This window comes from Nyctereutes procyonoides, unplaced genomic scaffold (genome assembly GCF_905146905.1).
Source record: "Nyctereutes procyonoides isolate TBG_1078 unplaced genomic scaffold, NYPRO_anot_genome, whole genome shotgun sequence".
In the NCBI taxonomy this organism is placed as follows: Eukaryota; Metazoa; Chordata; class Mammalia; order Carnivora; family Canidae; genus Nyctereutes; species Nyctereutes procyonoides.
Genome location: NW_026575051.1, coordinates 33,131,210 through 33,152,259, shown reverse-complemented (window position 1 = coordinate 33,152,259; position 21,050 = coordinate 33,131,210). Strand labels below are relative to the sequence as shown.

Sequence of the window (21,050 nt, the reverse complement as noted above, 5' to 3'; positions counted from 1 at the left end):
AGTCTTCCTGATACTTCTGGCAACACATTTTTTTCCTAAAAATTTTAATGGGTTTTAAAGCAGTTCATATTGACTCATTTTCTATTTACCCTCTGGAATTGGCTCAAGCAGTAGTTCTAAACTGGTGGCTCTGCACCTAAAGGGACATTAAGCAGTGTCTGAAGACATTTTTGTTATCACAACCAGGGGGACTGAAGTGATGAGGGCATGGAGGAGGGTGTGTGCTACTGGCATTTAGTGGGGTGAGGCTAGGGATGCTACTAAGTATCTTAAAATGCATAAGACCACCCCTGATGATGAAGATTTATCCAGCCCAAAATGTTAATAGTGCTGAGATGAAGAAAACCCTGTGCTTTTAAAACTGACACATACTAAAATATATTACACTATTCTTATTTTTACTCATTTATTTTACATTTGAAAGAATTTGCTTCCCAAAATGTTAGCTGATGCTGGTTCTTTCCTACACTTTCAGAAACAAAATACAAATGTTACTTACAAATCAATGGATACCTATTATTAAACACTTCTGTAATCTGCTGGAAGAAAAGATTCTCTTGTGCCATAGTAGCACAGCAGGAAATCTCCTTAATTATTATATTTTCTTTGTCAGAATTCAATAGCTGGTGAAGAGATGCTAAACAGATGTTTTTTGGGAAAATCTTAAAATAAGGTGTTTCTGCAATTCCAACAATAGATTCTCATTGGGCTATTTTTGAGCCCTCATTGCAGAATGCAAGAATGCCCATGGTCCTCTTTATGTAATCTTGACTGCTTCACCACAGGTGTCACTAAATACGTATGTAATATACACTTCACACTTTACAATGTAGAATATACCTTCTACATTGTTCTAGTTTCTTCATCTTCTTTCTTTTGATACTCAATGCTGAGACACTAGTATGCCATAACTATACTGTGTAATTTGTAGAATGCAATAAGGTTTTTGGGTCATAAGTTGTTATAAAAATTTAATGAATTTTTATAATTTTAACACCTTAATCAAAATAGATAATTTCCTCTTAAAAGTAACATTTCCTTAAAGCTTTACTAGATCTTTTGTGTTCAAACAAAAAAGGCAATACACACTTAATAAATATATGATTTTTACAAAAACATAACATTTCTCAATTTTTTAAAGAAATCATCTAAATTATTTTATGCTTTTAAATGCTTCTTTAATTTTAAAATAATAAATAGCTTTTAATTAAGGAAAGCTACTAATGATACATTGCAGAAAAGACTGTTTCAAAAGGGTAGGGGCTTTGCTTAAATAAAAAAAAGTAATTTACATGTTATAATGATAAATTATTATGTATTTATATATTATATATAGCTATGTAATTGTATGTGTGTGGGTGTAGGAATTGACCACTCATTTCTCACAATTTTCTAGATGACCAAAAAAACCTCAAAAAACAAAACAAAACAAAAACTAGGGAAAAACAAAGCTCAAGATAGACTTGGACCACCTCTGTCATAATTTAAAAATCAACTAGTGAGTATGTTGATATTTAAAACTGCAATTAGAAACAGTTTCTAAGGTTCCTGAAAATATGCATTACTGGCTAAACATGACACAACTGGAACATGCATGACTGCTTACTAGCTTTATGACCTCAGACAAGTTACTCAACTTCTCTGTGCTTCAATGTCCTCATTTGCAATATGGAGCAATAATAGTCTTAATAAGATTAAATAAGCTAGTATATATATATATTTAGATAGTACCTGGAATATAGTATGTACCATACGTGTGTTGGGTATTTTGTTATCACAACCAGGGGGACTGAAGTGATGAGGGCATGGAGGAGGGTGTGTGCTACTGGCATTTAGTGGGGTGAGGCTAGGGGTGCTACTAAGTATCTTAAAATGCATAAGACCACCCCTGATGATGAAGATTTATCCAGCCCAAAATGTTAATAGTGCTGAGATGAAGAAAACCCTGTGCTTTTAAAACTGACACATACTAAAATATATTACACTATTCTTATTTTTACTCATTTATTTTACATTTGAAAGAATTTGCTTCCCAAAATGTTAGCTGATGCTGGTTCTTTCCTACACTTTCAGAAACAATTCAGATGTATATTAATAGACTTATATTTGGGTACAAGTAGAAATCTTAAAACAGGGATGCCTGGGTGGTTCAGCAGTTGGGCATCTGCCTTTGGCTCAGAGCTTGATCTCGGGATCCAGGATCCAGGATCGAGTCCTGCATGGGGCTCCCTGCAGGGAGTCTGCTTCTCCCTCTGCCTGTGTCTCTGCCTCTTTTTCTGTGTCTCTCATGAATAAATAAATAAATCTTAAAAAAAAAAAGAAATCCTAAAACATAAATACAATTTTAATAAGTCATTTGAGTAATTTTTTATAGCCAGTAATACTGACATTTAGATGAACTAATTTTTAATAGTTTTGTTAGAAAAATGTCCTAAAACAGATTTGTGATGGTAATGTGAAAGCAAATTTTTATAATTTAAAATACTAATATTATTTTAGTTCAGGCACTCTTCGTTTAGAGCTATTTTTACCATCTAACATTTATTGAATTTTGTGCTATTCAAAACAGTAGTTGTTTCACATGGATTATCTCATTCGATCCTTTAATAGTCTTGAGGAAGAATACTATTATTCCCATTTTACCAATGAAGAAACTGAAGCCTATTTAGATTAAGGATCCTACTCAGTTTTTCAGCTAAAAATAGTATCTACGATTGACTTTAGGTTCGGCTCATAAACAGTTATTAGGCTGGTACAACTGGAGGGAAGGTATGAGTCTTGTCATGAACTATAAGGCAAATAGTCAATTAGTAACTTGTAAGCAAAAGTTTTAACTAATCTTTAAGAAATAACTCAAGTGCAAAAGATCTACTCACATCTTAGTAATTAGAAATAGCAGTACAAATATCTGTTCAGATGGGGGAAGGCCATGGATTATAGAATTTTTATTGTAAAATTTTATTTATGCCTTCTTTAATGTTTTTATTTTCTTATGTTGTTACTATTCCTATTGCTAATTTTACTTTGTAAAATACAGCATAAATATGCAGACCCCAGGGAACATTTATATTTGGTTTTGCCTTTCATACATTTCCTAACCTGTCAACAGCAGTGGTACAAACTTCATGTACCTAGAACACAGTAGTTCCAGTTAGTGTCATAAGTTTTTCCCACGTGAGTACTATACACTCTATTTTATTTGTAGGCATATCTTGTATTTTAATGAATCAAGTAAATATTTCTGTGCACTGTATGTAACTTATTGTTGCTTTGTACTCTTAGAAACAAAACATAAAACTTGACCTATAAAAGAACTTTTCTTTCTCTGATTCTAATGACAGACAATACATGAAATAACCATTCCAAAATCTCTTTCTCACATTAATAACATTTAAGGCAGAACCCTGAAAAGGTTAAAACAGCACTCAAACGAAGTGGGCATTATTCAATTAGTAAATCTATCCAGTGTTTACATCAAATGTTTCAGGAGCAGAATGTAGGACACAAGGGATGAGAATGAAGGTAAAAAATAGATTTAAATGCCTACGGCTTAGATTACAAATTCAAGTTACTTCCAATTTGGAACTATCAGTCACCAAATACATGAGTTTGATTTCCAGCTTACCATATAATACTGACCTGCCTTTGGACACTGAAAATAGTATTGAAAAGACCATTCATTGATGCAGTGAGTTTATACTGAACACTTACTAAGGGAAGGACTATAGTAAATACTGTTTATGTGAGGAGTGGGAAAGAGTTGTCACAAATGGATCCTATTATTGAAAAGGAAGTTAAGGTATATAAAAGTGACTATATGAGATAAACTGTAACAGGTATGGTAAATGAGGTTCATATATAATACCATAAGAGTTCAGTTATAACATTAACAATCTTGGGAAGTAGAATGCAAAGAAGTGGGATCAAAGATGACATTGAGATATTTCAAACTAAGTAATGTAGAAAACAGAGTACTATTAAAAAATTTTGAAAGAAGAGTTAGTAAAAGAAGACAATATGTTCAGGTTTAGACATATGTTTCAATATAAGTAGAGATGTCTAGCACACAAATGAAGACTGGAATTCATTAGTGAGGTCAGTTTGGAGGCGTAAGATCTGGGATATATATATAAATATTGGGCAATCAATTAGGCACTCAGAATAGAGGACCATTAAATCAGAGAGGGCCACAAGAAAGCTTTTTTTTTTTTAATTTTTATTTATTTATGATAGTCACACACACACAGAGAGAAAAAGGCAGAGACATAGGCAGAGGGAGAAGCAGGCTCCATGCACCGGGAGCCCGACGTGGGATTCGATCCCGGGTCTCCAGGATCGCGCCCTGGGCCAAAGGCAGGTGCCAAACTGCTGCGCCACCCAGGGATCCCCTCAAGAAAGATTTTAAGCAAGTGATGTTTGAGGTTAATTTTAGAAGATGGAAAGAATTGGTTCTAAAAAGATGAGTAAGCACATGGGGAGGAATGGTGGTAGAAAAAGCATGGGTGAATATAAGTGTAAAACATGTGGCATGCCTAAAACAAAGGATGTGTGCATGGGTGGAGTAGGATATGAAATTAGTAAAAGTATCAGGAACCAGATTATAAAGGATTTGATGCCCTAAACCATGGAATTAAAACCTTATCCTGAAAGCCACAATGTACCATGAAAAGATGCTGAACAGAAGCAATATGGTTTGATTTAATTTTTAGAAGATACTTTTATCTAATAAGGAAATGAGATGAGGGAGAAGAGGGCATACAGGAGGCAGAGTAACCAGTTTGGACGCTATAGCAATAATCTTAGTAAAAGTGATGAAGGTTGAACTAAGGCAGTGGCAAAGAGAAGAAAGAAGACTCCATTAGCTATAAAAGAAGGCTGAATGTTTCAGGGCTTAGTAACAAAGCAGATGTGTGGGGAGACTGAGAAAAGTCTAAAAAACAACTTCTAAGTTTTTGGCTGGGCAAATGGTGGTAGATGTGGAATTGAAAGAAATTAATCTGAGGGAAAAGATGAGGTATCTGAAAACACTGCATTTGAGGCAACTGTGAACCATCTAAGTAAATGTACTTAGTAGGTAGCTGGACATATCAGTCTAGAATACAGCCTAGAAGACTGAACTAGAGATATATATTTGAGTTACCAATGGTGAAGATGGATATGAAATGATGCTATCAAAGAAGAATGTATAGAGTGAGAAGAGCAGATGACAGAAGCTGGAGCCCAAGAATACTTCTATTTAAAGGGCAAGGAGAGAAAAGGAATCCATGTAGGAAGCAGAGAGCCAATATGGAAGAAAACCAGGAAAGGCTGATACAGAATGGGAAATAGGAAAGTATTTCAAAAAGGGCATTTTAAATATAACGCCAGCATGTTTAAATAAAAGGAAGAAAAGAGAGAATTGAATATGGCAAGCTTCAATAGAATGGTGAGGACAGAAATCAGATTACAGTGGATTGAAGAGTGAAATAAAAGGTGAGGAAGTAGAGAAAATAATTGCCTTCTTTTTCAAGAGCCTTAATTCATATATAAAAAAAGAAAAAGAGTCAGTGATGAAAGGAGGTATTTATTATTATTATGACTTAAGATGGGAGAAAATGGAGTAACTTTGTATGTTAAGGGATTAGACACTGAAAAGGGAGAGTTTATTTATTTTTTATTATTTTTTAAAGATTTTATTTATTCGTAAGAGACACAGAGAGAAAGGAGCAGAGACACAGGCAGAGGGAGAAACAGGCTCCCTGTGAGGAGCCTGATGTGGGACTCAATCCTAGAAGCCTGGGATCACAACCTGAGCCAAAGGCAGATGCTCAACCACTGAGCCACCCAGGTGCCCTAAAATGGGAGTTTAAAGAAAGAAGGAATGGGTTCTAAAGCAGAAGGAATGGGTTCCAAAACTAGAAGGAAAGCAAAGGTGTGCTAATGTTTGTAGGTAAAAAGAAAGGAAGTAGGAAAGTTCTTGCTTGATGGCCTTCACTGTCACAGATAAAGTAGGAAACAAAGTCAGTAGTAGAAGTTGTAGTTTAGTCTGAGGAAAAGAGGTAAAAAAACTGGAAAAGCATTGGGGTACCTGGGTGGCTCAGTCAGTTAAGCATCTGACTCTTGGTTTTGGCTCAGGTCATGGTTTCATGGGTTGTGAGATCAAGCCCTGCATTAGGGTTGGCGCTTAGCAGAATCTGCTTGAGATTCTCTCTCTCTGCCCCTTCCTCCACTTGCACTTAATAAATAAATCTTTAAAAAAAAACTGGAAAAGCTTCTAGAGAATGGTTAGGAAACTATTAGAGTTAACTAGATAGGAACTCCATGGACCTACAGCGGCACTGATCTGCATGTCTGTGTGATCCATTTTGGTAGAACTCAACAAGCCAGGTAAAGAAACAGTAGTATAGGTTGCTGGACAGCTATGATGAAAAAACACTGGGTAAAAAATGTATGAATGATAAAAGTGATAACTCATGGAATCTGGGATGGATCAAGAAGGGAGTAAACGATGATGAACAGGGTAATTTAAGAAATTGAGTAGGGGCCTTAAATAGTCTAAAAAGCAAATGAGAATAAGGAAGTGAGTGAGAAATGAGGATATATTGTAGTCACAGAACAGAATACTGGTTGAAATTTCAGGGGTGGAATGTAGCCATGGGTATGGGTTCAAAGTGGAGTGGAATGAAGGTTACTACAGTTGAGAAAGGCTCTATAATGCTTGATGATGTTCTAAAGGGTTGACTTCATCAAATCACCTAAAATGATTCCAAGATCAAGTATATTAAGAACAAAGAAGAATATCTTCTCCCAAACATTAACTGTAAATTTGTCAATGAACCCTTATCAGAATTCCCATTGAATACATGAAGAATGATCAGGAGATTATTACATTAAAGATGACTAGAAGGTAGCAGAAATTTGATGGTACAAACCTCAAAGGATAGTTTTAGGACAGCAGAGGAATAATGATTCCAGCTAGAAATGGAAAGCAAGAGGACTATTTCCTCCACTCCAGATGGTACTCAGTAAATGAGAAACTGAGCTTCTCCTATAGCAGGGTTTAGCAAGGTGTGGCCTATAGGATCTGGCCTGCTGCCTTTTTGGGTGTTGTTGGAACATAGCTACACTCATTTGTTTATCTATTATCCAAGGCTATTTTTGTGCTACACTGGTATTGTTGAATAGTTGCAACAGAGATCACATGGCCTGCAAAGCCAAAATATTTACTATCTGGCCCTTTAGCGAAAAATTTTGCCAACCTCTGTTCTACAGTCAAGGGGAATGGGAAAATGGAGGTTCGGTGGGGAAGTATCTACGTTTCACTTATGTATCTACTTTTAGAAGGAAGTGGAAACTGCATTTTTTGAAGAAGATAAACATATAAAGTCAGTCTGTTCCCCTCAAATGGAGATTCCAAAGGACACAGTGGAAAGAATTTGGTAAGGTCATTTATAGACAATGAGGTTGGCAAAGTAGTAATTGAGGATCTCAGGTTGTAAAAGCTTGGTATATAATGCAAGACGGGGAATATACTTAGTAATCAGTTAATAAGAGATGAGTAAAAAGATTCATCCAGTAGTGGGAATTTAACTATTAATAGTTTAGTTTCTGGGGGCACCTGGATGGCTTAGTCAGTTGAACATCTGACTTGATTTTGGCCCAGATAGGAACCTCAGGGTGGTGGTCATGAGCCCTGCATTGGGCTGTGTGCTGGGTATGGAACCTGCTTAAGATTCTTTCTCTCTTGCTCTTTCTCCCTCTACCCTCCCCCCGAATAGTTTAGTTTTTGAAATTTTCCACAAAAGTTTTATAGCCCTAGAACAGGAAGGTAGAAGAATATGTGGCAGTTTATAAAGAGGGTTGAGGACTGGGGTAGGAGCAGGAGGACTAAAAGACTAGGACAGGCAGCGGCCCAGTTCAAAAACTGACTTACAATTGGTACTAAATTATAAATGTTAAAAAGTTTATGATAATTTCAAAGTACTGGTGTTCACACAACACAAATACAATCATGTAAAAAAAATCAAACATGTTATTGTGAGTTTATTTCATTACTAAAAAATTACAATTGAAAACTTTTTTAATCACCACAAAGACATGTTGATAATTTGCTAAAGATTCATTTTTAAAAAAGGTTTCAAGTCAATGTTTTCAAAACTGTTACTATATACTTACCTGCTTTATTACTAAGCCTGTATAAGAAAGTTTGGCGAGGGTCTGAATGATCTCGACATGTCAGTTGTAAAAGAGAACCTGATTTTTTCCATTTCTGCATAAACCACAGACCTACAGAATTATAAATGATATGTGAGTAAAACTGGAAATACGGGGTAACATATATGAAGATTATTAATTTTAGTACACATTTCACTTTAAAAATGACATCTACCAAACTAGCATTTTCTTTTTTTTTTTTTTAAAGATTTTATTATTTATTCATGAGAGACAGAGAGAGAGAGAGAGAGAGAGAGAGAGAGAGAGAGGTAGAGACACAGGCAGAGGGAGAAGCAGGCTCCATGCAAGGAGCCTGACGTGGGACTCGATCCTGGGTCTCCAGGATCAGGCCCTGGGCTGAAGGCGGCACTAAACCGCCAAGCCACCCGGACTGCCCCAAACTAGCATTTTCTTAATAAAAAATGTATTTGTAAAATATTTCCTTCTTCTGATAACTAATATAAACATACATATAAGTTAACTATGGGTTAAAGATGGTTGGTAGACGGCTTGCTATTTCTATCACATTCACTAACGAAATAGATCATGGTTTAAGGAATTTGGGAAAATTATACCTTTAGATATATTTGTTCAAATTATAAAGAAGCATAGATAGAAAAAACTTCAAATACAGTAGTAGATTCGAATGCTTAAGCTGTATTTTACAATTTTACAAGCATTCAATTTCTTTTTATCTAGAGATAAATACAGTTATGGTAGACTATAAGCACTAACTCTTGGATGAGCAATTGGTTAATGTTTTTGGTAACAGCTGAATATAATGAAGTCTCATATTTTTATGTATGTATGTATGTATCTATTTATTTATTGATAAGCCTATTAACTTTAACTATTTAACTATTAACTATTAACTATTTAACTTTTTTTTTTTTTTTATTGGAAGAGGCAGAGGGAGATGGAGAATCTTAAGCAGGCTTGATCTCACAACCCTGAGATTATGATCTGAGCTGAATTCAAGACTCAGATGCTTAACCAACTGAGCCAACCAGGTGCCCCTGAAGTTTCATATTTAATTGTATTTCTTTGTATTATCAGTTACCCAAATTTAAATGTATCTTTCCCTTAATTAAGAGAAACCTCAATCACTCTAGAACGGGTTTTCAAGATTGTCAATATTAATTTCCACTTTTGTTGCTTCTAATATTACAGAGGGGAACAGGGGCAGAAAAGAGAAAAAAAACTCCTTAGTTGATTAAATCTGCAATTGTAGGCCTATTTGGGGAAGTTTAGTGAAGAAAGGAATTCAAGGACTGTATCCTATTTACATTGGGTTCTATTTTATGTTACTCACGGATTTCATCTTTTCCATACCCTCTTTTTTTTTTTTTAAATATAGGACTAGGTATTTTTTGGATACCACAATTTGGAAAGGGATACAAGGAAAATAGTATGGTTTCTTTATCAGTGAAAGTGAAAGACAAAATGGAAATAAGAGTTTCAAGGTTCAATGCTAAGAGACAGAATGAAATCTAATTTATTCCCACAATGGGAATCAATGGACTAAACTAAAAACTACTTAAAAAATCCAAGGGAAAAACCAAACCAAAGGCAAATCAAATATCAGATCTTTCTTAATGAGAATATTCATTCCAATAAAGTCTTAACTTTCATTTTAATTTTTAAAAACATTTTAGAATTTTTTTCATAACATCCTTTTATTGTTACCAAACCAAAATCAGAACATTCAATATATACTATTTTAAAACTTTATATTAAATATAGATATTTTTTATTTGTTCAACTCATGGAATAACATAACAGAATAGCCTGTTTAGAAGATAAACATTTACTGAAAATATTTAGACAGTTTAATGCAAATTAGTTAAAAATGCTCGTCACTTTTGATATATATCATTTCAATATAATATTCATTTTCTGAAATGACTTTTATCAGCTTACTTCATGTGCATGACAAAATAGAAAAATGTCTACATCTTTTGTTGCATGAAATTCCAAGCATGTGACAAGTCAGCTTTAAGATAAACACCATAAAACATTAAATTTGTATTTAAATTTTCTCCCCATGCCATATTTTTTATACTAAACAAGAAAACTTGTTACCTGTATTAACAAGAGCACTGCTATTGTAGAGTGTACCAAGGTGAGGTCCAGAAAGAGATAAAAAAGTATGAAGTTTGTTGAGGTAATATCTAAACCTTGGCCTTGTAAGCACTGAACGGATTATTAAATTGCCCAACGAATGTCCAATAAAGCTTTAAGAAAAAAAAGAGACATTTCTCCCATAGTATTAATTTTAAAAAGAAATATTAAAGCTGATACCTCTATATACAGATGTGAAATACTTAGTATTTGGAAATTTCTAATATGTTTAAAAATTCCTATTATATAATTTAAATGCTTATCTATAGAAATAAGATACTACTTATCAGAAAATTTTTACTCAGAGTTTGTAATTGCTTAGAAAGAAACATATTTTAAAACTAACTACATTGATTAGATGATAAATTTGCCTCCTTAGGCACACATACCAATTATTACTCATTAAGTCATGATTTAAAACAAAATAATGAAATTGTACCTATAAAGGATGACTTAGGAAAAATTATATATGTTTCATTTATTCTCTAGTCTACACTCTAAAATTTATAAAGCACCTCACCTTTATTAAGGAATAGTTTAAATCAAAAGAGCCTTTTTACTTACATCATTATGCAATAGATGATATATAATATTTACATACACACATATTTAAAGATCTTATTTGTTTATTCATTGACACACACACACACACACAGAGGCAGAGACATAGGCAGAGAGACAAGAAGGCTCCCTGCAGGGAGCCTGATGTGGGACATGATCCCAGAACCCTGGGATCACTCCCTGGGCCAAAGGCAGATGCGGGACATGATCCCAGGAACCTGGGATCACTCCCTGGGCCAAAGGCAGATGCCCAGATCCCTGGGCCAAAGCACTGAGCCATCCAGGCGTCCCAATAAATGGTATATTAATCCCTGGGAATAATTAACAATGAAAGAAGAGAGTTTGAAAGCTATCTTAAACTGGCTTATTGGTATAGCTAGTGAGAAGCTCAGAATAGGGATCCCTGGGTGGCGCAGCGGTTTGGCGCCTGTCTTTGGCCCGGGGCGCAATCCTGGAGACCCGGGATCGAATCCCATGTCAGGCTCCCGGTGCATGGAGCCTGCTTCTCCCTCTGCCTGTGTCTCTGCCTCTCTCTCTCTCTCTGTGACTGTCATAAATAAATAAAAAATTAAAAAAAAAAAAAAAGAAGCTCAGGATAAACTTCCTTCCGAAATTGAAGTTCCGGAAGCTGTGGGGTGAGAGTTATGCGGGTAACTAATAGTCCCGAATTAACCAGTTTAGGCTTTTGAATAATGGTTGATTATAACTGATAATCTAATCTAAAAGAGGTAATACTTTTGTGGATGAGTGAAAAAACTGAAATATTATTTTCTCATCATAAAACAATACATAAAAGGAATCTAAGATCATTGTAGAAAATGTAATAAATTAAAAGTATTTTTTTAATGAAAAGTATTTTAAAATTTGTAAGAGAATAATTAGCAAAAGAAAATAAACCTCTCCTTCCTCCTACCATACCTGCATCTCCTCCCATTTTAACAGAAATCAGTTTTTAAAAAATGGCTTCAAATAAAAACCTGTTTATCTCTATTTTTTAGTCCTTACTCACCATACTTCAAACTGGAAACAAATTCTTTCAAAAGCCTATTTATATAATATATAAGCCAGCTTATTCCTCTAACCCAGTTGGGACAGGAAGGTAATCATTATTCTACTTTTTGAGGCAGAGAGATTAGTTTTGATTTTTTTCTTTAAGTCCTACTCTACTAGAGGAAACAAATACTTTTCTCCCTTCCATGTCTATCTACAGTATCTGCTTAAATTATGAGACTTACATTGCTTTGATCATCTTGCTTGGGGAAAACTAACTCACAAAGGAGAGTTAGGAAACCTTGAAAGTATTTTTGTTGTTTCATTTGTTTGTGTATCCATTGTCCTTATAATCTTTTTTTTTTTTTGGTAACAGCTTTAATGAGATATAAGTCACATACCATAACATTCATCCATTTAAAATATATAATTTAATGGTTTTTAGTGTATTCATAGAGTTGTGTAACCACCATGATAGATTTTTAGAACTTTTTCACCACTTCAAAAAAAACCCTGAATCCTTCAGCTATCACTGCGCCCCCATCTGCCACCATCTCCCTCAGCCCTAAGCAATCATTAATCTACTTCTATTTCTAGAAATCTGCCAATTCTAGATAATTCATATAAATGGAATTACATAATATGTGGTCTGTCCCTAGAATTTTTTTTTTAAACTTTCTTTTTTTTAAAATTTTTTAAAAAATTTATTTATGATAGTCACAGAGAGAGAGAGAGAGGCAGAGACACAGGCAGAGGGAGAAGCAGGCTCCATGCACCGGAAGCCCGACGTGGGATTTGATCCCGGGTCTCCAGGATCGTGCCCCGGGCCAAAGGCAGGCGCTAAACCGCTGCGCCACCCAGGGATCCCCTGTCCCTAGAATTTAAAAATTTTTTCTTTTCTCTTTAAATTAGGTAAATTGAATTGTGGTCTCCTATATTTCATTATAGGGCAACAAAACTACCATAAATTCTGTTTAATTCTTCCCTAATTCATAGACATAAAAGTATGTTATATAATATTACAGATTATTATAAAATTTACCTTATTTTTGAGACTGTTAGACTATATATCTGAATATATTGTATGATTTCATCCAGAAGGCGATCAGTCATGCTATCAAAATCAGCAAAAGTATCATTCTAAAGAAAAGAAAACAGATATATTATATACTAAATATGAATAATCACAGGAAAAAAACACAGAAAAAATATATAAACTTTATTTTTAATTTTATTGAAAATTTTTCAGAAAAGCTGGTGAATAATATTCATTATATTAAAATGAGCAAAAAGTGAATTTCTCAGAAAATATTGTATTCTTAATAATATTTGCTTTGCTTAGGTGTTTGTTTTGCCCAATATCCACCTTTAACATAAAGTTATTTATAATGGGTTTCTGTTTGTTTGGTTTTTTGGTATATAGATCTCTGGACAAATGTTTATTTAGCGGTTGGCACTTTTTAAAAAAGATTTTATTCATTTATTTGAGATAGAGAGTGAGAGAGAGCGAGCGAGGGAGGGCAGAAGGAGAGGGAGAGGGAGAAGCAGGCTCCCCACTGAGCAGGGAGCCCAACATGGAGCGTGATCCCAGGACCATGGGATCATAACCTGAGCCGAAGGCAGAACTTAAGTGACTGAGCCACCAGGTGCCCCTATAATGGTTTAATTAATGACATTTTTGCATAGAAATGTTAAAATTCTAAAAATTTTGTTCATGTGAAGAGCTCATAAGTCAAATTATAAATCATTTTAACTTCCTTGGGATATGCATTAATGTGAAATTCCAAACAAATCAAAACATTATTTCTACTAGTATAGGCATTTTGTAGTAAGCAAATATTTAGGTAGAAACTAGTACAAATATATTTGTTCCCATTGAAAACACTGCCTAAAATTGTACCTGATTTCTCTCAGACATAAGAAAATCAATTCTTCCCCCAGGCAGTCCAAGTTCAATGTAAGTTTTTACTAATCGGAGATCTGCACTGTTACCTAGAAAATGAAGAAAATGAAAAATTATGACTAAGGGATGAGATAAAGTAAAATGTACAAAGTACATCATCACATATTTAAAGACAAATATATGATCTCTGTCAGTTTTGAAAAGACAATGCACTCTGAAACAGTTCTCAATTTTCATGTCAAGGCTGTTTTCAATTAGCCAGGCAGTATTTTTCAAGTTTGTTTCTTAGGAATTTTGGTCACACTGATGCTTTTGCTTTCCTATCTGATGGTGTATGGTGTATTTATTAATTGTCAGCTGTGGAGACTGCTGACTGTGGTCGCTGTGAATGACTGATGGAAGTACTCCTTCCATCACTACTATAGTTGATTATTTAACAAGCCTTGAATACATTTTTTAAGACTTATTTGAGAATTTTAAAGATTTATTTATGTATTTGAGAGAAAGGAGTGGGGCAAGAAGGAGAGAGGGAGAGGGAGAGAGTCCCAAGCAGACTCTGGACTAAGTGTGGAGGCCAATGCAGAGCTCGATCTCACGACTCTGAGCCAAAATTAAGAGTGCGATGCTTAAGGGCTGTGTCACCCAGGTGCCCCTTGAAGGCATTTCAGATTTAGATTTAACTTGTTCACTTTCTTTTGGTGGGTCTTGCAACAGTTGAATTAGAAAGAAAATTTCGGGCAGCCAGGTGGCTCAGCAGTTTAGTGCCGCCTTCAGGGTGTGATCCTGGAGACCCGGGATTGAGTCCCATGTTGGGCTCCCTGCATGGAGCCTGCTTCTCCTCCCTCTGCCTGTGTCTCTGCCTTTCTCTGTGTGTATGTGTGTCTCTCATGAATAAATAAATACAATCTTTAAAAAAAATTTCATTTAAATAATCTAAGAGAATTTAATTACTAATTTAAAAGATGTCTATAAATATTGAAGACCTATTCAATATAATACATAATTTTAAAACATAATTATTACTTTTAAAAATTAGTTTAGTGGCTTTTGGTTAATACCTTTGGTTTAATTAGTAATGTAGACATGTTATCAGTTTCTATTCTACCCTTCCAATATTTGTATCTTTTAGGTATTTATGCATGGATAGAGATAATTCTTTTATTCTTGATTTTACAAGGAATGCCGCTAGGGCTTCACTACAAAGTTTTCTACTAGCTGAGAATATATATGCTATTTAAAACTTTAAGTTTGGTGCTTAATTGTCAAAACCGGAATGGACATTGAATTTTATCAATAGCTTCTTACTTAGTTCATGAATATGGGTATATTTTATTAATGAATTTTCTTGTATTTACTTACCTTTGCATTCTGGGAATTAAATCCTGGTTGTTACAGTGACTTAATACAAGTTTTTGGGGACAATTAAAAGCTTTTTTATTTACTTATCTATTTACTTATTTCCGTAATATTGCTAGAGTTTTATTAAGTGTACTTATGTCAGATTGATCCACTATTCTCTGGCGTGTGGGTGTGATACCTTTTCCAGATTTGGTAACAAGGTTAGGTTAATGTGAAACAATAAAACGAGCTGCATTCCATATTTTTTCCCTCTTATTCTGGAACAATTTATCTAACATAGAGGTAATGTGCCTATTAAAAATTTCAAAGAAGAATGTGCGAGAGATTCCACTGGGCCAAGAAGTCTTTCTTGGGTGATAATCCTTTGAAATTTATTAGTAGGGTGGTTGGTGGGGGGAAGAGATTAGTTTTGGACACATTTCATTTCTTGAGAGTCAAGTTCTTTTTTTAAAGAAAAATCTTCAATTTCATGACAATTTACTAGCTTAGACCTGTGCTTAGGATTTTTATATCTATAAAATCTTTAATTTGTTCTTACAGAATGATATAATATAGTAATCATCTGCTAGTCTAGAGATATTTGGCATTTTCTAACATAGTTCCTAATAATCGAGGGGAAACAGTCTGTTGAGTAACCAAAATGGCTGGGATAAAACTATAGCACCAAAGCCAGGTATATAGAATTTAAATTATACCCTAATAAATTAGTGAATCTTCAATTCTTAGGTACTGATTTTCCTAGCTCATAAGGCTTAGAGGGCTAAAAGAACATTAGGCTAACGATTAAAGGGAAACAAAATGATTGCCATGAGGCGACTGCTGACAGAACCAACAGAAGACAGAAAAAACCCAAAGTTAAAAGAAATAAAATTTTGGTACATGGATGGATGTCAGTTCCATGGAAAATTTACTTAAAAGGAAATCTAATATTATACTTAGCAAAGTTAAGCATATTTCTGTTTTAGAATGTATTTCAGATTCAATTAATTTAAGCAATTTAAAATATTTTCAGTTCAAAGATTAAATAAAACTAAATGAAACCTATTAGGCAAAGAAAATATATTGAGTTGCCATGGATTATATCAATAGTGAGGACATACCATCTAAACCATGCACACAGACAATGAGATGTACTCCATCTTCAGAACCATCCTCTTCTTCCATGCTAAAATAAGGGACTGAGGATGCCAACAGAGGAACATCACTGTACATGAACCCAGGAAGTTTAAGTTGCTTCAATTCTTCTTTTGCCTGAAGAAAGCTGAAGCAAAATATTATAGGAGATACTCTTTACTATTATATTCAGTTTTTAGAACCCAAAGGACAATATGCTGAATTTAGGGAACTGCAGAAGAGGAAACCCAGCAAATACTAGGTTTTAAAATAATGAAAATATGCAGGATCACCTAAATTATTTAGAAATCAGAGAGTAATTTTCTTTGCTATTTTAAGTACATGTCCTGTCCAAATACAATGAATACTTCAAATTTGAAATCACTTAAAATATTATTTTAAACTTGAAATCAACTAAGAAAATATTAGAAGTGAAGTTATACTTCCTACTAAGTTTTATATTATATAGAAAAGCTGGGATAAGTACTGGAAGGATGACGATCTGATGCTTATTCTGTAATCAAATCCTAGCCTCTTTGCTTCTTTTTAATCTTATATAAATGGAAGGTAAGGAGCTGTTCTACAAAGTCTAACATTGAGAATGGCAGTTATATTTCTTAGTAGATTAAGTTATTTATATTTTTCCTCCAGGATTAAGAATAAAAAGAAACAGAACCAAGAGGGGATATGACTAAATATAATTGATGGCAGACATTCATTCAATGAGTGACAAATCTAATCAAAATTAAAAAATTATCAACTATTTTAACACTGTATCATTTGAACTGATAAAAGTAAAACTCAAGAAAGCTGATGAGCCCTATTAAACTGAGTAAGATACTCTGAAGACATAAATTGTTTTCATCAATGCCCTAGAAAAGTTTGAGGTAGCCAGAAGGTGGTAATACCTTCAATCTTCCTGCATATTACAGTTCTTTAATAGGCCATTATCACCTCACTGCTTTCCCTAGCTTTAGGGACTGTGAGATCTTAGCTATACATAGAAATCAGAATAATCTAGGAATTTGGAAAATCTATTATAGATTGATATAGATATAGATATAGAAAGATGCCCAGATCTTTCATCCCAGGGATTATAATTCCAAATGGAATAAGGTAGAAGAATATTTTGAGAACCAGCGCCATGCTAGTAAACCTCTATCATCCTCAAAATTTTTCTGAACATTTAGCTTGTCCATGAATCTTAAGTCTGGAAGCCACTGACTTAGCTGAGATCATCTGGGTCTGGTAGATTTAGGAAGTTTCTACTAACTTATTATTCATTATCTAATATTGCCCTTATTTGCTGGATGCACTTGTAGAACCTAACCTGTCTGGGAATTAATGGGGGAGAAATGTACTGGTGAAGAAAAGTTTTAACCTCAATTATTCCAAACATCTAACATGTAACCACCAGTGGAAAATTTGTATCAAAAATATCTAGCTTATAGAACAAGACAATCAGATGAAGAACTACAGGTCTGTCAAAAACTATATTGAGTTCATTTCTCCATTTTAAGTAGCTAATCAAAAAAGCACTTTTTGTATTACAGAAACAAGACCATGAAATATATATTTTATCAGACATATGTATATATATATGTATGTATATACACACACATCTCATCAGAGACATATGTGTGTGTGTGTGTGTGTGTGTGTGTGTGTGTGTGTTCTATAATATATTTAGTAGCACATGTTATTGTGCTCCGTTACTTACGCTTGTATTTGAGGTTTTGGTGAATTTTCATACCAGGAAACTGATGAAGTAAAGTTGTAAGAAGTGCTGCATGGCTGTTTTGTAATGGCATCAAATTTACTTTTAGAAGAATACTTAACACTACAAGGAGACTCTCGTGGTGCAGATGGGAAGGACAAACAACCAGAAGTACAGACAGCAGGCATACTGATACCATCCTTCAGATAGTCACTGTTTATTTTTTCAGATTTTCTACGTCTTTCTTCTTCTAGCACATCTCTGTTCGTATAGTGAGCACTGGCTTTCTCATCCAAAGCTGAATAATCTGTTTCTTCATAATACCCATTTTGAACCATCTGTTGATCCTGTTCTTCCTCCTCATCCCCTTGACCCTGTTCCTGATGAAGATTACTAATTTCTTTCTCAGAAATTTTCTTCTGAGGGCTAACTGAGTTGCTATACATAATAGCACATGTGTCAGAAATATCTGTACTGCTGTGAGCGCCAAAATAATTTTCCACAAGCCCTTGTTTTACCATATCAGGACTGGCTGAAAGAGGATCATTTGTACCCAGATGAGTTTCATTTTCAACTGTTTGGGCTTCTGAACTTATCTGTTTGAGATTTAAGGTATCATCATCTTTTCTTTTCACAGTTTCATCTTCTCTAACTTCTGTCTTAGTAGAAACAGAACCTGAAACAACACAAGGGGCACCTAAACAAACCAGTGTTGAATTTAATGTAATTGCTGTCCCTGCAGAGGTATTAGATTTATCAGGACCCTGGCAGTCTTTACACATAGTGTCCAAGTTAGGTTTGGAGCTGCAACTACTTTTCACATCACAGGAAGTATCTTCATCTGAAAAAACAAATTGCAAAGGGTCTTTAGTGCTTGAATTTAAGGAATGTATTGCTATAGTTTCATTGTCCAAATGCCCCGAAAATATGACACTCTGTTGTTGCAAAACAATACTTGACTTTTTACTATTGTCGCATTTTGGCAAGTCAATTGTTCCTAGATTTAATAATGTTTTGCTATCACTTAGGTGGCATTCAGGCACAAAAGATTTCTTAGAATTTTCATCAGGTGACAGTTCATCATCAGAAGGTAGAGAGTTTATGGATGTCAAAGATGACTGTATTTCACTTAAAGCACTTGTACTCTCAGTACAATGACTTCCTAAGGAAAATTTTACATTACAGTCAGGTTTCATCAAAAGCTGAGGAAATAATCTTTCGTTATTGTAAGGACCTTGCCCTTGCACAGTTTCAAATACTACATCAGGGTTTGGATGTGTTGCAAAAGAACTTGGTTCACTTTCAACACCTGAATCTGAAAATCTAGATGAGGCATATGCGGCATTAATATCTGGTAACTTAATTGTATCTCCACTTACTACAACATGATATTCTTTTGTAGAAGAAGCAGGTTGATTACTTCTTAACTTAGCTAATGATTCTCCAATAGAACGGCACTTTGCTTCCTGCAAAGCTTCCTTTTCGAGTGTTATTTCTATAGATTTAGATTTACCATTAGATTCTAAGGACTCAAGGTTGGGTAGTTGTAAACTATCCACAAATATTTCATCTGGTTGAAGCTCTGTCCAAGGTCCTATTTTAACAGTTATTTTCTCTCCACTGAAAGGATCCTTATTACAGGGGTTTACTTCAATTGTTCTAACTCCTGAAGATGGGGTTGTTTGATGATCAGGGCAATCGTCTGATGAACTTCTGGATGCCACATTGTGTTCCACTTGTGTAATTTCACTATCATCCTGGGAGATATCAAGTTTACCTGAAATGGACAAATTTGCACAAAGATTTAGGCTGCCAGAGTTCAAAGGATCAAACAGGTCTGGTTGCATATTTTCAATATCTGGAGACTTTTGTTCAGTTCTCTCTGTATTAGTTGGCAAAAAGCTAGCTTCCTTTTGACTTGTCTGTCTGATGTAGGTCTTTAGGTCAAAATTATATCCACATATTGTGGGATCCAGACCTTCCTTCTGACTATGTGAAGGATTGCCTTCAAAGCATTTAAAGAGATCATTTGATGCTGTACTTTTCAAACATTTGTAGCCTACCAAAACCACAGAATCCTTAGAGTTCTGTTTTATTATTTTTTTTGTGTTTTCAGGTTTCATTGTTTTCATGAGCTTAGTAACCTTAACCTTGGATTTATTTGATTCTTCATTTTTTCCTTTTAGAGATTTTGTTAGCTGCTTTTCACCTTCTGTATACCAAAAATTGGAGGCACCAGCAGGTCTGACTTTCAACTCTGGGCTAGAAAGTCCAGCTATAGAGCTTTCTTCAGTCTCATATTTATCCATTCTACTGGACTCTGATCTCTGAAGATTCTGAATTCCCATCCAGGGTGCATCTAAGTCTTTTATCCAAAGAAAAAAAGATTCAGGTTTAAAACAAGGTGTGAGAACTCAAATGATTAAGACTACATTTACTGACTACAGCCTTCTGATATCTTCAAAGATAAATAAAACTGGAGGGGAAAAATGGCCCCACATTAGGGAATGGTTTTATATATATAAGGAAGAACATATTGTAAATGACACACACAACTTACATATTTTAGGTTATACTTACCTTCAATAACTGAATCTAAATACCTATCTTCAAAGATTATAGGTAAGGAATTGAGATCTCCATCTAATTCACTACATTCAATAGGTAGAGGTGGGAGAGAGCTGCAGAAGGAAGTATTTTTGATAGCGGTGCACATCTGTAGATGACTCTGAGCACTGAAAAATATTTCTTTATGTCAGACTGTAATTTAAAAAATTATACTCAATTCTTCTTTAGAGACTCCACCCCCCTCCCCTCCCCCTTCCTATTCCCCTTCCTGCAGATACACTTCCTTATGAAAGAGCTCTTTGGCCAGAGATAAAAACTGGTACAATGAAAATTATGGTTTGTTGACAATAAATTATTGACTTATAAAATTATGGTAAACTAATTTCTATTATATTCTTCTATACTTTTTAATGTTATTTCAAAATGAATTATCTACGCTTAATGTCTGAATTTACTAATTTCCTGAGAATAGCATATAGGAGAAATGTCAAAAGCTCCAAAAATCTCCTAATGACTTGATACAAC

General features: G+C 34.4%; 1 protein-coding gene across 14 annotated transcripts in view; it reads right to left on the bottom strand.

Moving 5' to 3' along the window:
- Positions 1-21,050, bottom strand: part of FAM135A (family with sequence similarity 135 member A) — a 133,248-nt gene that overhangs the window by 7,551 nt on the left and 104,647 nt on the right. For 7 of the 14 annotated variants that reach the window (XM_055329697.1, XM_055329695.1, XM_055329699.1 and 4 more), the window contains 7 exons: positions 20,538-20,692; positions 17,961-20,322; positions 16,228-16,388; positions 13,766-13,857; positions 12,908-13,005; positions 10,276-10,427; positions 8,155-8,265 (listed from right to left, as the gene is read on the bottom strand). In XM_055329697.1, the coding sequence (XP_055185672.1) occupies positions 8,155-8,265; positions 10,276-10,427; positions 12,908-13,005; positions 13,766-13,857; positions 16,228-16,388; positions 17,961-20,322; positions 20,538-20,692 (3,131 nt within the window). The remainder of the gene's footprint in view (positions 1-8,154; positions 8,266-10,275; positions 10,428-12,907; positions 13,006-13,765; positions 13,858-16,227; positions 16,389-17,960; positions 20,323-20,537; positions 20,693-21,050) is intronic. The other 7 variants (XM_055329702.1, XM_055329705.1, XM_055329704.1 and 4 more) reach the window with 4 other exon arrangements.